The following is a 15,539-nucleotide window of genomic DNA, read 5'->3' as shown; positions in this document are numbered from 1 at the left end:
GAATGAACAGAATCCCCTGTCGACCTCTCGGATAGGAGTCAGTCATCAGAACGAGGCGACCCCGTCCCGCCTTCCCTCTACTGACCAGCAGGGGGCGCCTCCTCTGGTTGCAAAAAGGAAGTCAGATTGTATTCTAAGTTGTTTATTAATGCAGTAAGCGTTGTCAACTTCTGTCTGGTCTTCTTCACCACAACATGATGTTAGAGTGTTCAGAGTAAAATCCCCCCAGCCCCAGCCCCCCACAGGCCTCTATTTACCATTTGACCTTATGAGCATCATTGAGTCACTGCGGCTCACATTCAGCGGTGGGTTCATTCATTCATCATTTACGGCCTTCATCCTTGACCGAGGGGCGGCTCAGCTGTCGCTCAGTGTGTTGTTCAGAGATGCCATGTGTCTGGGGCTGATTTCGGGCCCCCTCTCGGCCCGCGATGAAGGGTCAGAGGGCTCTGCTCGGTCACAGGTTATTTTTAGGAGGATGTTTTCATAGAGGCGTCGCCGCTGGCCGGCGGGGGGGGGGGGGGGATGGTCGGTATTAAAGGCAACCGAGATCGGGACCGGAGCACACAGGCTCGGATTCAAGGTAAGGACTCGTTTCTGTTTGTTGCTGAAAAGTTGATCACAGCACAGGTAATGTGGTTGGTTTATGATTACTTAGTCTAAGAGGTTCAATTACATTACTTTACCTGACTTTTTTGGGGGTCTTTTTTCTACTCGAGCCTCAATGTCGCGGGGTCAGTTCGGCGTGAGACGTCCGATGTGTCTCGAGGACGAATCAGACATTTCCCGGTGGTATTGTTTGTCCCGTCCGAGGTCTCGGTAACGGATGGGCTCTTAGAACGCCTCGTGGCAGGCCCGCGAGGGGATGAGCGGCCTCTGATAGAAGCCAGGACCGGAATGCCAGACAACAGGCCCCACAGCGGCATTCAAACCTAGTGAGACGACTACCAACAGCAGCAGATTTCTTCATTCCTATTCCCAGTACTAGAATAACTAGTGATGATAACAATATATGAGATTACAAAATAGGATCAAAGCTGCCAGCAGCACGTCTGGGGTCATTATCAGACTCTGGTTTGATGCATTTCGGTGACCATCAGCAGAGAAGCTTCATTTTGTCGAACCACATTCCATTACTTAACATGACAGCCTGGTTCTGGCAAATAATCTCTCAAAGAAGTTAAAAATGTTAGATTGAAAAAAAAGATTTTTAAAGAAGGCTTCACGTGTTGAAAAAACATCATGGGAAAAAAATATGGTGAAAAAAAAAATGTTAGTTTGAAAACTTCAAAAAATGAATTAAAAAAAAAAAAATTAGGTCAAAAACAGTTTAAAAAAACAAACAAAAAATATCAAAATATGTCAGCTGCTGACTTTTCTCTGGATTAATTTGGTTGTTTGTGGAAGATGCCGAACTGGGGGGGAGGCGCCCGCTGTGCGGCCTGCGAGAAGACGGTGTACCACGCGGAGGAGATCCAGTGTAACGGGAGGAGCTTCCACAAGACCTGCTTCCTCTGCAGTGAGCCCACCTCCCTCACTCCCTTCTCCCTCCCTCCTCCTTTCGTTTTCTCTCCAAAAAAATCCCCTCCTTCTTTCCCCCGTAACGACGTGTTCCGGCAGTTCAGTGAAACGCTCTCCTCTCTTCCACCAAAATGGAATCACAAGACAACTGTGCGTTAACGCCACTGTTGACTGATGAAACCAGCTGAATGGGAGCTTCATTTACCCCCCCCAGCAGTTGGTTAAAGTGTGTGAAATGCTTGCTGCTTCCTCCCTTCAGTGAGCTGCAGGAAAGCGCTGGACAGCACCACGGTGGCGGCGCACGAGTCTGAGATTCACTGCAAGTCCTGCTACGGAAAGAAGTACGGGCCAAAGGGCTACGGCTACGGGCAAGGAGCCGGAGCCCTGAGCTCTGACCCGCCTCGCCCCGAGGGCCTGCAGGATCACGAGTACGTGCCCCCCCCCCCCCCCCCCCCGCTGGGCTGTGGTTGAAAGGCTTCATTGCGAGTGAATCACACATAAGAACAACGTACCTTAGAGCCGTATTGGTACATGTCCACCTGCAGCTGTTGCATCCAGACACATCAATTCTGCTTTCTACAGTCTGATAGTTGATTTCCAAACACAGAAATGTATAACTACACATTAACAATAAAAAAAACCCACACACAACAAGGTGTAAATAGGGCTCCGATGTTTTACTGTCCTTTCAGAAAGAATTCCACTCTGCTCTTCCTCTTCTCTCTCTCTTTTCTGGTTATCAAACATTTGATGTCCACCCGCTTTGTTTTTCTAGCTCCAAACCACAACCAGCTTCCTCAAACTCCAAATACGAAAATAAATCCTCTCTGAAGTTTGGGTGTTCGGACCGCTGCCCCCGCTGCTCCAAAGCCGTCTACGCAGCGGAGAAGGTGATGGGAGCGGGCAAGGTAAGGAACACGGGGCCTAAACCCCCCCCAAAAAACCACAACGCACTGAACGCTTGGAGGAGCTCTGAGGACAAAGTGTCAAACAGACAGGAGGAGAGAAAGGCCTCATATTATGAAGGGCCTACTACTACTGAGACACTCATGCCATCTCACTAGTGTGCGTGAGAGCATCTCACTACACAACCTGAGAGCATCTCACTACACAACCTGAGAGCATCTCACTACACAACCTGAGAGCATCTCACTACACAACCTGAGAGCATCTCACTATACAGCCTGAGAGCATCTCACTACACAACCTGAGAGCATCTCACTATACAACCTGAGAGCATCTCACTACACAACCTGAGAGCATCTCACTACACAACCTGAGAGCATCTCACTATACAGCCTGAGAGCATCTCACTACACAACCTGAGAGCATCTCACTATACAACCTGAGAGCATCTCACTACACAACCTGAGAGCATCTCACTACACAACCTGAGAGCATCTCACTATACAACCTGAGAGCATCTCACTATACAACCTGAGAGCATCTCACTACACAACCTGAGAGCATCTCACTATACAACCTGAGAGCATCTCACTACACAACCTGAGAGCATCTCACTATAAGTTTATTTAATTTGATATGGACATCAGAGTGGATTTAGAATCATAAAACATATTTATACCCAAAGACCAGATGCACACACAGGAGACTAAAGCTTCTTTGTTTATTGAATTGTTAATATATCTTAATAATCGCTTATAGCCGTGGCATAAAACCTGCTTCCGCTGCGCCCTGTGTGGTAAAAGCCTGGAGTCGACCACAGTGACAGACAAGGATGGAGAGCTGTACTGTAAAGGTACACACACACACACACACACACACACACACACACACACACACACACACACACACACACACACACACACACACACACACACAGTATAGAGGCTCAAGTGCTTTTGGATTTTCCTTTTTTGACAGTACTCTGAAACCACATTTTGATCATGAACTTGGATGATGGATCAAATGGATCAAATTTCAAAATAAAATTGCAGTTCATTTTCACCTCAGCCAGTTTTGTTTTTTTTGCAGTTTGCTACGCCAAAAACTTCGGGCCAAAAGGATTTGGACTGGGGAACGCAGCCATGTTGGAGTAACAACAGGAAGTCACATGGCAGCTTTTAAACTTTCACCTTAATACCGGGTGGTGTTTGTAATAAATGAAAGAGGCCAGATGTGCAAAAGTGCAAAAACAAAGGTACTACGTTGGTACCTTAAAATGTATCTTGAATGCAGTTCATTCATGAAAAATTATATTGTTTTCCATAATAAAGCTAATAAACTTGCATCCAAAGATCATTTAAATATTCGTCTTGTTTGTATTAGAAATGATTGTTTTGGTGAGAACTTTCCAAACCCTGCTTATAAATATAAGCATCCATTTCTTTCCTCCTGCTGTGAGAAGGCAATTAGCAGCGCCTCATCATGTTCAAGAAAGAGAATCTTTTTTGCATTCATAAATACTGTTGTGCAACAAATAGAGTAATCAAGGCAACAAGTGATTAAAGAACAGGACGCGCTTATGGACCATTGTGAGAGGCGTCGATCCGGTTTGGACGTTTTTTTTTACTAGAAATCTGTGGTCTCAAACGATTCCGTAATGAGATGAGAACATGCTCCCTCCATCCACGCAGCCATTACTGCGTCATTGAAGGTCCGCTCCTTCTCCTCGTCAATAAGGTGGTCATCTTGGCTTCAGCAGACTAAAACTTAACTTGCCAATAACTCCTTTAAAAAAAAAAAAAGTATGTTTATTTTCAAGAAACATCTGAGCATGATATAAAATTGTGATTTTGTACATGTTTGCATCAATCTCCCAAATCAAAGAACCTGGACATTTACGAGGAGCCTCACCACAACAACAGATCTTCATTCACAGAGTTTGAAGAGGCCCGTGAGTCAGATAAAAAGAACAGGCCCAACATCACTTTATTGAAGTCCTACAGTGGTCATTCATTATTAAAAACATGCAACTCTTACAAAAGTCATAAAACCAACTTTTACATTTTAAAGTACAAAGACCCCCCCCCCCCAGGACAAACAATGAAAAAAGGCTTGATGTGTTCATCTCAAAACGTGAATTACAATTTCGGCCATTAGAGGTTTGGTAACCTCAGCCAAAGGAAAACCTTTGTGATTTTCCTTCCATTGGTCAGGTAATAAGGCAGCATTCTGTACAGAGCAACTGAATGGAACGATACACAATGCTTTGTTTGTTCCCCCCCCCCCCGATGCAGAGTAGCGTGGTCTCTCTTCACAAGGAGCAAAAACAGCTAGAAAAATAAATAAATACTTTGTTCTTTTGGTCCAGAGCCACTGCGAGAGTCTGACCTTTGACCCTGGGCAGAGGTCACACCATGTCGGTGTGTACAAACGCGTGCAGGTCGCGGCCGGGCGGAAACTGCTGCGTCCAGTTGATGACGGCCGGCTTGAAGAGGCCACAACAGCGCAGGTGGAAGAAGGACACCAGGTTCCTCACTACGCCCAAACTGCAGGGACAGGAGACAGCAGAGGTCAGAGGTCAAAGTCAAGTGGCGAACGCACTTCCGTTAACGTGCCGAGAGATATTGGATATATGGTTGGCCAGGAGCCAAAAGAGCAGGAATTAATTGTTTATTGTCACTTTTTATGCTATAATTATTGCTTAATAACTTCAAAAGGAACGGATCTTCTGATCAACAAAATTAATGATTGCCAAAATCATATGATAGCTACTCGATTTCTTTGGTCAAAAGAAGCTGGGTTTTGGAGACCCTGGATGGAGTCCTGCGTGGAATCTTTCCACTCCTTTTCAACCCTGTTCGTTGCAGGGGGGGGGTATTGCACTAGCTTTACCGGGTGGGGCCCTGGAGAAGACCCCAGGACTAGAGAGTAGATGGTAGATGTGGGAAAGGGAAGTTTGGGGTCCTCTGCTGGAGCTGTTGCCCCTGCGACCCGACCCCCGGATAAGCGGTTGAAGATGAAGATATTGAAAAGTAATGACCTCAACACCAACTCACTTGTATGGATTCTGCCTGAGAGAGACGGACTGTCGGTGCTTCCTCTGGTTGAGCATCAGGTTCGTCCGCTCCACCGTAGTCAGTCCCAGGAAGGCAATCTGCTCCGAAACAAAGGACCAACAGCAGTCAGTTCACGTGTGTGTGTGTGAGTGAGTGAGTGAGTGAGTGAGTGAGTGAGTGAGTGAGTGAGTGAGTGAGTGAGTGAGTGAGTGAGAGAGAGAGAGCGATCACAGATCGGTTGACCCAAAAATACTATATAAACTCATACATAATTATCATGGATTTCATTGTTAAAAGATCACTTTGGCAGAAACTACAAAGGCATTTCACGGGCTACGTTAAAAAGAGCCGCATCCAGCTCTTCAGTCACCTGGTAGAGCTGCATAACCAGCGTCAAGCCGGACCAGCAGGTGTGATAGAAGGCCATCAGGAAGACCGCGAGCAGCCAGGGGGAGCAGCTGACCAGGGCGGAGGCCACGCCCCACGCGCCCTGCTCCTCGTAGCGCAGCGAGCAGCGAGCGGACCAGTCTGAGGAGGGGAAACACGCGGCACGGTTAAAGCGTCTCCGGCGGCAACGCGCCAGAAGCTGCGGGTTCGCGCCCGAGTCGCTCACGTGTGAGGCAGCCGTAGAACATCCAGGCTCCCATCAGCACGAGGGAGAGCAGGAAGAGGAGGAAGTAGTGGTGGTTCCTGGCGCCTGGGAAGACATGCATTACAAAGACCGTGTTCAGCCTGAACTATGATGTCATGTCAGAGGTAACCCTAACCCTGTAACGCGGTACCGGATCGTACTAAATGTGTGTTTTTATACAGCTTTGTTAAAGCTCACTCGGCTCCTGTCTGACGCGCGTGTTCCGGTTAGCTCGCTACAGCCTGCCGTACCGATGCAGCCGTTGGTCCAGACGGAGTGGTGGTCCTGCTTCGCCACGCAGGCGTCACAGTGGAAGCAGTGGTTGGTTCTCATTGGTTTCTTTATCTGTGCATAAGGAGATGTAAAAAGCAAAACAGGCCGTCACTGTCTGTGTCAATGCAACGGTGCTGCGGTAGAAAGGGAACGTTTTGGCTTCTCAGAGACCCACCATGCAAGAAGTGCAGAATATTCTGGGGTCCAGACAGCCGGCTTCCGCCAACACCACCACATTCTGAGGACACAACACAAACCGCAACTCAGCTCATCGCTCCCGAGACATCCCGTGTCAAACTTTGAATGCTCCCGCCCACCGATTTCTTCTCTCCTTCCGTTGCCTTGACGAAGCCGGGGTCGGCCCTGCAGGTGCGGAGGTAATAGTAGAGCAGCGCGGCGCCATTCAGAGCAAACAGGACCTGAACTGCGGTGCAGTGCCCATGTGGGGGGAGGGTCAAGGGTTAAGGAACGCTCCAATTCACCAGCGTGATCAAAAAAGGATAAAAGCAGGAAGGAAAACAGCTCTGTAGTTTACAAGCTGAAGGTCACTTTAACTTAATAATACACCATCAATTTGATTAGTGACTGTAATTACACTCCAGAATGAAAGCAGGTCGCCCTTTGTACTACTCAGGGGCCTTGAAGTAGCTCTCAGCGCTTCAGAGGTAGAAAAAACGCCGACCCACCACGACCCCCGAGCGCCGATAAGCATGTTTCAGGTGTGTGGCTATTTTAAAAAGGATATCTGGCAGGAACCAGAAGAACCAGGTGACGAGCATCCAGAACACCGAGGCCATGAGAGACGTCGCCGGTAGGAGGGCCTGGAAGCCCGGGCTCGGGAAGTTCCTGTCCGGACACAAACTTCTTCTCGTGAGAAAACAAATGTGTCCGGTTTTCATTTAAACTCACGGCGGTGGCGAGAGCAGCTCACCTGGAGAGCAGGTTGACCACACCTATCACGCACGCCAGCAGGATGCCTTTGAGCAGCCACGACTCGGAGTTCAAATCCACTATGGCGCCCACGCCTCCGTAAACGCCAGTGCAGAGCAGAAACTGCAGGAAGAACTGCGGGGACACGGCCAAGCGGCTCGGGGTTAATCGGATCTTCTGAGAAGGCAGGTGCGTGTGCGGACGTTGGCGTCGCGTATTACCCGGTATCTGTTGACGAACCGCAGGCAGCGCGAGTTGGAGCGAATCCGCTCCTGTTTGATGTGGGTGAGCATGTGGATGAGCAGCGGGCTGTGCACCTGGCGGGCCAAGTCGATGGGCGTGTGACCCTGAGGAAGGAGAGCGTACGATGAAGAAACGCAGCATCGCATTGCAGATGGAAAGGGTGTGCGATTGTGCTACTTCGGCGTGGACTGAACACAAGGTGCGGCTTGGCGTGGGTGACGCGGTGATACAGCATAAGGCTCCGGCAGCTGTAGCGACCTGTCAATCACAAGGTAGCCCCGGCCTAAAACAGGTTAAAGCTTTATGCTCCATTTTACTCAAACTGGGACGATAACCTTCAAAATGAGCCGGAGCAAAGAAGACCAACAAGTAGCAAGTAGCAATCTCTCCAAATAAATCACTCTGCACATATTTTTGAAACATTTTGAAACATCTCAGTGAATTCACAATAAGTAATGAGGGACTTTAACTATATCCATCTTGGATTTTGTGAAAAAATAAAAATAAAAAAATACTATTGAGGTTATTTATTAGTTATTCCAATAAAAGCACTTGCAACAAAGTGCCAAATGGCCTCCGTGTGGCTGCCAGATGGTCACAGACTTCTTTGGTCACCGAGCAAAGAGAGAAATGCGTTTCTGACGCGCAGCAGATTAAAAACTACCCTGGAAGACTCACGTTGATGTTTTCTGCGTCCACGCTGGCGCCGGCCTCCAGCAGGATGTGGGCGGCGTCTACGTTTCCTGCCAGCACGGCACAGTGCAGCGGAGTGTTTCTGCTGGCTTTGTCCACGGCACTCACTGAAGCGTTGTTTTTGATTAAGAAATGTGTGGGTTCAGGCCTAGAACAGGAGAGCCAGACGTGCCGTTTAGTCTACCGCATCGTCTTCAGAGGTCGACCGACTGAATGAGAAATGTCTTTTTTGAACGTTTTTAACGTTTTGACAAACACAACAGGGAACTATTTTACACATTATTAACATCTTTTGCATTGTCATTTTCTTTTTTTCTTTCCATCGTTGGATTAATATGTCAGGATGTGATATTCACACGAGGGCAACATGTGCAGGATCCTTCTAAATTCAGACCTGCATTACTGCAAATGCAAAACAGAGAATCACTGATCTGCACTTACTGGGCCACTACTCAAGTGTTGACTTGAAGCCAGTGGGCTTTAAAGTATATCTGGAAAAAAGTGAAAATCGCCAATTACCCAATAATTTTCTGGGCCGCTAACATCAGTGGCGTCTGTCCGTTGCAGTCAGGTCCATCGACTTCCTGGAATGAGGGGATTATCACAAAGGGAAAAGCGGGTTTATAAGAGATCTTTTTCAAAACAAATGACAGTGTTAAAGCGCGTTTCCTCTGGACTCAGACCTCTCCTTTGGCCATTAGATAAGCTGCTATGGCCATGTGCTGGAAGAGGATGGCGAGATGGAGAGCTCGGTAACCTTCGCCGTCCGCGACGGCGGGATCCGCGCCGTACCTCAACAGCTGGATCACCATGGGGAGGTGGCCCTGCCTCATCGTGGAGACAAACAAACAGCACTGAAGCAACGCGTCGCCCCTTAGCTACACGCGGCAGAGGAACACATTCTCCCCAAAACTCTGTCAAAAGGTCTCCTCTTAAATTTGTTTAAAAAGCGAATATGCAAAGAAAGGCAGCGCAGGCGAGGTTTGAAACAAGAATTTAAAGCTAAAAGGAAATGGATGCAAACCGGGGGAGTGGAGTGACTAAAGCAAAGTTGTGATCTCTCCATCAGCCTACATTACTGGTGTTTACAAGAGGATCAAAATCTATTTGTCTTCTCATCCGTGATGTTTTCAAAGCTTCTGACCTCATGTTGAAGCATCTATTTTGACACTAAATGACATGTGAATAATTGAACCAGCATTCAATCAAATGTAGGGTAGAAAAGCAAGTCTTTTATTCACCTAATGGCCCAGTGGAGAGGAGTGGAGTTCAGGTCTCCTCCAAGCTGGTCAATCGCGCAGCCTTTAGAAATATAATACCTGTCAGGAAAGACACGGAGAAAGAATTAATATCAAAACAAATATCCGCGTGCCTTGGTGGAGCTCGTCGTGTTTCAGTTCAGTCGTCCCCAGTTTGTTTCCGGTACGTTTATCAACTGAAAGCTGCTACTACTTTGCTGATGATAATTCAATGTCTGTTTGAACGTTATCTGCAGGGTCTTACTTGACCAGCTCAGAGCGGTTGTTGATGGCGGCCCAGTGCAGCAGAGTGACGTTCTCTTTGTCCGGCAGCGTGACGTCGTATCCGGCTTCCACCAGCTCCTTGCAGCGCTCAAGGATGCCGAACCTGAGGCACACAGGAAAGACTTTATGGAACAGCCCCAAGTTGATACGGATAAATCTATCGGACCCCCATAAACAAACAGGACCACTAGAGGAAAATATTTTTTTTTTATGCTACATTGGTGGCGGAGACAACGCTTTATTTTCCGTCTACATTGTCACATTCCAGCTGTTACGCCGACACATTACCACATCGCTTTTCTTCCTGCCAACAGCTGAAAAACCTGTTTCTTTCACTCGCAGGGAGATGGAGATAGTAACGCCACTGGCAGGTGGTGCTTATTTAACAATAGAGCTTCTGTCCACAAGGGCCGTTAACAAAACATTTACCTGTCATTTAATCAGTCGGACAGCGCGACATGAATCTGCAGCACGTATGTGTACACACGGCTTCCGTGGCCAGATGAATACTCGAGAGAGAGAGAGAGAGAGAGAGAGAGGAGTGGCTCTGCATTTTCCCTTTTCCCTCAAAAGAAGAGTGACCTTTGTTCTGCTGCGCCTCGGTTATCAGTTCTGCTGAGTGCCAATCTGTGTTAAAGCTCCCTGAAGGCGTCGCTTACTTTAACTGCAGTGTAATTTTCATGTGCTTTAAAACGTGACAAATAAAAATAGAAAAACTCACTGTCCCTGTTTGCTAATTGAACACCGAGACCTGGGAGACAATGGGCATTCCAGAGTTCAAATTATTCAAATATTCTGTTTGATATTCACACTGTGTACTTACTCTTGCACTCCAGAGTGTGTTAATATTGTCTCCCTTGAGAATAACCACATTTTTGTGTGTTTACTGCAGTGAGAACAATGTATAGCCCAGATATACAGATATGATGAAGTGAATAGTTGCTGTCAAAGAACAGAAACTACCAAAATTTTTAATACGGGGGGCTTTTAGAAAGAGGAAGGTTTTTTTTGCAACACCCGCAAACTCTCTGAAAGGGAAGTGAAATGAACGTGGGACGGTGGTGTCCAGCAGTGGGGCATCGCACTCACTGCGTTGCCTTCACGATGTCCCAGCTGCCGCTGTCGTCCGTGTGCGAGCGTCTCTTGGGCTGCTGGCTGATGTCCATCGCCTGGGCTTTGGGGAAGGGGTTCGCCGCCCGCGGCCCGTGGCTGTGGGAATGGCCGTGGTTTCCGTGGTAACAGCCGTCCTGCAGGTGACCCAGGGATTTAAAAAACAACAACAACAACAACAACAACAAAAACAACAACACACGGAGTCGGTCAGAAGCGGTTTCGAATAAAAGACCACGGCTTTTCCGGATTCGGGTCGATCACACAATCCAAGTCTCGCGGGGGCCCGTGAGATGGGAAGGCGGGCTGTTAATATATAAAACACATCCCGTTAACGATCCTCCCAAATACAAGAGCTCGAATGTCCATTTTGAAAAGATTTTTTTTTTTAAACCCACAAAGCCCCGCAGTTGAACTGCGAAAGAAAAGAGTTTAAGACACGCAAAGACCCGTTTGTGGGGGTAACGAGCCATTACGTCTACCAGAAAAAAACAAAAAACAGACGTTGTTATTGTTGTTGTTTTTTTTACGTGGACGTGTAAGTGCTAGAAAAATAAACTGAATTTGACCGTTTGACGTCAGGTGAGTAGTTAGCAGCAGGCTAACAGAATACCTGGCGGTATCGGTGGAGACAGGTTGTTCCGCCTTACGGCGACTTAGCGACGGGCTCCATTAAAACGGTTAAAAACGGAGGGCTAGCTGGACAAAGCTAACGTCCCGCGGGGATACCGGTAACGTTATTTAATAAATGACCGGGGTCGGCGAGGTAACGCCTTAGAATCAGCTAAAAAAAAAAATCAACTCGGAGCCACTTACATCATCTTCATTCCAGTCCATCTTGTAAAGGAACGAAGGGAAAGTTCGTGTCGCCGGACGGACGACAATCAGAGCACCATTTCCGCTGTTTTGGTTTTTCAAAATAAAGGTCTCGTGGATGGGAAAGGTAGAGAGTTAGAAAGGTTGAAAATGCAGGAGTAATTTATATATAAAAGCTATTTTGTCCGTAAATACAATCCATCACTTAACTGTGGAACGGTCACGTTAAATATACATGTGTACATATGATATAATACAACTCCAGTTCCCCTTACATCTGTATCTGTGAACACACTTTATTGCTATTATTCACGTCATGCTACGGTCATGTTTTGACTTGAAATTAGCCTTCCAACCCCGAAGAGGTTATTTTATTTTCAATTAAGCCATAGTGTAATTGACACAGTACACCTTGAATTTGAATTGGTAAACCACTAGGCATTGTGTTTTGAAGGCAAGGAGCGTTAAACAGGAAATCTTTATTCGGATCATTTTGATTCACTTGATGCATTTTTTTAACTCTTCACCTTCTTCCTGGAAATCCAACAGTCTACTTAAGTAAGTTACGATTTGAGTCGCGCCTACAGGCCTTTCCTGCTTCTGCCTGCTCCATTCAAAACATACTTGTTTAATTTGGACCAACGCGGAATCTCATCTTAAACTCAGACATGTTGCGTTTCAAACAAACCAGGCTCTCAAAATAAATGTCCCCTGGGAAAATATGCTTTCGTTTCCTGTGAAACTCAGTTGCACTTTCTGTTAAGGCGGAAATTCTTTCTTCATGCTTAATTCATACTTTCAACCTGGAGCTCAATCGGCTGAGTTGGTTTTGAAAATCAGACATTAGGTTTGTAAATAATGTCATCTGTATCTGCTGTGTTTTAAACTGATGGCCAAAGGAACAAAAAAGATAGATTTAGTGGTGCAGTTTTAATAACGCCACATGTCAAATACTGAGATACCGTTAAGGTAAAAGCATAAGACTTAAAAGAGGAACCAAATTTAGAGTCTCATTTCACAATAACAACAACTCTTCTGAAGAGATACATTCAAAAAAGTGTTCCCTCCCAAAATACCAAACTGATGTGGCTCATCACTAAACCAAACGTCTTGCACTTCCACATGAGCAGCAGCAGATGACGCCATCGTCACGTGTGAAAACCCCCCCAAAAAACTCTATATTGTCTGAAGGAAAGCAGTGCGGCACTAAGTCTAATGGTGAATCAGGAGTTCCTAAAGCATGTTTATGAAGTTCCTGGTGAAACCCAACACGCACTTTACCACCTTATTCCACCATCCACTTCACAAGCTGAGATTTAATTTAGGGATCAAAAGGCGACGTTTGGTTCAAACGTCAACGTAAATGTTAAAATATTAACCCCCAAATTACACTTGTTGGAAAAAACAAACTGAAATGTTACTGATGGATCAATAACTTGTGCAAAATACAAAAATGAGCAGGTACATGTGATGTGTTTTTACCCTGATATCATTTCCTTTGAGATCAGTGGACCTGTGTGACAAACAAATCTCTTTTTTTCTCTTCTCGAGCAAAACTTTCTCTTATTACAAATTGTACTTCATTTTTAATTATAGTGCACACTGACAGCAAAAAAGAAATATATATTGTCATTGTTACTGTTTCAATTCAACAAGGAAAAAAAGTCACATTTTTGTTGATCTTTGCTACTCTGACTATGATATATAAGCTAATTTACGGAAAGCTAATTTTGAATGAATTCCATTAGATTTTAGACTAAAATACATGAAGCCTAGTCACCAGCTTGAGTGCATGTGCCAAGCAGAAGTAATTGAGCTGTCAAGAAGGAAGTCATAACAGTGAAGAGGACCAAGGGTCAAGATAACTTCTGTTTGTACGAGGCGGGAAAAGTAAAAGCAAATGGAATTTTTTTTTGACAAAAGGGAAATTGTCATGGACACACACACACACACACACACACACACACACACACACACAAGGCCTCCGTCTTTGGAAGGAGTCCACACTCTTCAACGAGCAGCCGCGGCGGCCATTAAAAGCCCGAGCGATAAAGGAAGCAGGGTCGTCCAATGAAAACATGCAGAGGAAGCGTGTTTCACGGCTGATTGGGCGGCGGCGGCCGTACGAGCCGACTTTGCTCCCATTAAAGCCTCTGTGGAATCTCACGATGCTTCGGCATTTGTCCCGTTTCTGGCATTTCGAAATAATTGTCAGAATCTCTTTCAGGGTCCGACTTCATCAAGGTTCCACAAGTTGTCGACGGGAAGAAGAAATGCTGAGGGACACCTGACAAAACGCAGAGAAAACGAAAGCGGGGATTTCACCCTCCCCTGTTGTCGCTGGTTTCATCTCAGCCGACTCAGAGAACGTTATTTGTGAGAAAAACAAAGCTCCATTTCCCCTCAAAGACACAAACGCTGATCTATTTCTCTTCTGCTGGAGAACACGTCGCATCCTGAACCCGACAAACCGGGCCGCGTTTGTCGCATCGAGCACCAACGAGCCATTGACGTGCCGAGCAGGCTGCTGTGAGCGACGCTCCCCAGAGAAAACGCAGGGATCTGAACCTGAGAAGAGACCCCAGCCCGGTGGAGGTTGATCATAGGACAGAGTGTGTGACGGGGGCCGGTGGTCGCTTCATAAAACAAAAAGGGGGAAACATGCGAGACATTGTTTGACCTGTCTCATCGGGGCATATTTCAGCTTTAAAGAACATTAAGAGAATTACATATTTTTTAATACTTCCGATGATGTCCTTCATTTTTAGGGGGGGGGGGGGGGTTCATTTTAATTGTCAGCCACTAAGAGGACGACTGGTGGTACTGAGGCAGTCTGCCGCGCACTCCACACACAAATACACCAGCTAAATATTTTGCACATCTGTCAATTAAACACAGAATTAGACGCAATTAGGACCATTACATCCATCTGCATCCCCCAGATAATCAGACTAATATGGCACAACCGCATCGAGTCTGCCTCTCGATAGAAGCAGCAGGTACTGTAGCGTGTGTGTGTGTGTCCCCCCCCTCCGGGAGTTTGACGACTGGGTCACGGTCTGCGCTTGAACCCAAAAGGGACTAGCCGTGTTCGGGGTCAGAGGTCATCCCAGATCACCGCCACCAACAGAAGTGCGGGTGAGAAACTAAAAACCCAGCTTGACCTCCGCCTCGCGGCCTCCCTGACCGGGCGCTGCTGGTGGGGGGGGGGGGTTTGAAATGAGTCCGTCTCATAAGACGGTCAGAGACCCACGGAGGAGTAAATCAGTTTGAATACTCGACAGTTATGTCTGCGTGGAGCGGAATACGCACCGCGCGCCACGTCTATAAGTGACATGCACAAGGCTGGGGTCGATGAGGGAAGCCAGGAAAACAGCACACTTAAGAGCGACGCTGGGTGAACGACGTTGGGGGGGGAGAGGGGGGGTCGGTCAGAGTTCAGGGCACACAAGAGCTTTGTTTAGCTGTTTCGCCCCCCCGAGTTCAGGGGCGGAGTCAAGCGGCGGCATTACGTGCGGAGGGCACGAAGCGAAGGGCCGTTTACGGGGAGGAGCCAGTGCCTCCTCGAACGAGGACTGATACACAACCAGCCGACCCACACAGGTTAATATCATCCGACGGAATGAAAGAAAAGTGCGTTACGGAGTTGCAACGGGGTCCTTGGGGGCCACAGAGGGAGCGGCCTCCGGAACATAAATACATGGGTGACAGAGAGAGAGAGAGAGAGAATGCGTGTACTCCTTGGTGTCTTACACATCGGTGTGCAGCGCACAAGGCTTTCAATTAACAAACCTCGGCTAAGTGCTTTTGTTGCATGAACGTAACTATCCTGTGAGG

The 15,539-nt window shown here is 47.0% G+C and overlaps 2 protein-coding genes across 4 annotated transcripts; one reads left to right on the top strand and one right to left on the bottom strand.

Annotated features, from left to right (window-relative positions):
* Window positions 1-669: 669 nt before the first annotated feature.
* On the top strand, window positions 670-3,769 carry csrp3 (cysteine and glycine-rich protein 3 (cardiac LIM protein)). Of its 2 annotated transcripts, XM_037453283.2 has the most exons (5): window positions 670-1,519; window positions 1,781-1,949; window positions 2,297-2,429; window positions 3,187-3,280; window positions 3,517-3,769. In XM_037453283.2, exons 1-5 carry the CDS (start codon window positions 1,408-1,410, stop codon window positions 3,579-3,581), a joined length of 573 nt encoding a protein of 190 aa, XP_037309180.2. In that variant the 5' UTR covers window positions 670-1,407; the 3' UTR covers window positions 3,582-3,769. The 2 variants fall into 2 exon arrangements, with proteins under 2 accessions (XP_037309180.2, XP_062417842.1); XM_062561858.1 differs by lacking the exon at window positions 3,517-3,769 and having other exon boundaries at window positions 3,187-3,426.
* A 619-nt stretch (window positions 3,770-4,388) lies between these two features.
* Window positions 4,389-11,844, bottom strand: zdhhc13 (zinc finger DHHC-type palmitoyltransferase 13). 2 transcript variants are annotated; one of them, XM_037453260.2, is made up of 17 exons: window positions 11,703-11,844; window positions 10,866-11,023; window positions 9,757-9,879; window positions 9,495-9,572; window positions 8,937-9,081; window positions 8,773-8,837; window positions 8,239-8,401; window positions 7,539-7,664; window positions 7,319-7,452; window positions 7,133-7,233; window positions 6,705-6,829; window positions 6,563-6,625; window positions 6,366-6,459; window positions 6,097-6,180; window positions 5,854-6,011; window positions 5,484-5,581; window positions 4,389-4,973 (listed from the first exon to the last, which is right to left on the bottom strand). In XM_037453260.2, exons 1-17 carry the CDS (start codon window positions 11,721-11,723, stop codon window positions 4,835-4,837), a joined length of 1,875 nt encoding a protein of 624 aa, XP_037309157.2. In that variant the 5' UTR covers window positions 11,724-11,844; the 3' UTR covers window positions 4,389-4,834. The 2 variants fall into 2 exon arrangements, with proteins under 2 accessions (XP_037309157.2, XP_037309166.2); XM_037453269.2 differs by lacking the exon at window positions 11,703-11,844 and adding an exon at window positions 11,500-11,637.
* Window positions 11,845-15,539: the final 3,695 nt, after the last annotated feature.

The sequence above is a fragment of the Pungitius pungitius genome, chromosome 4 (genome assembly GCF_949316345.1).
Source record: "Pungitius pungitius chromosome 4, fPunPun2.1, whole genome shotgun sequence".
Taxonomy (NCBI): Eukaryota; Metazoa; Chordata; class Actinopteri; order Perciformes; family Gasterosteidae; genus Pungitius; species Pungitius pungitius.
The sequence above is the reverse complement of the archived record's forward strand: the minus strand, read 5'-3'. Positions and strand labels throughout refer to the sequence as shown.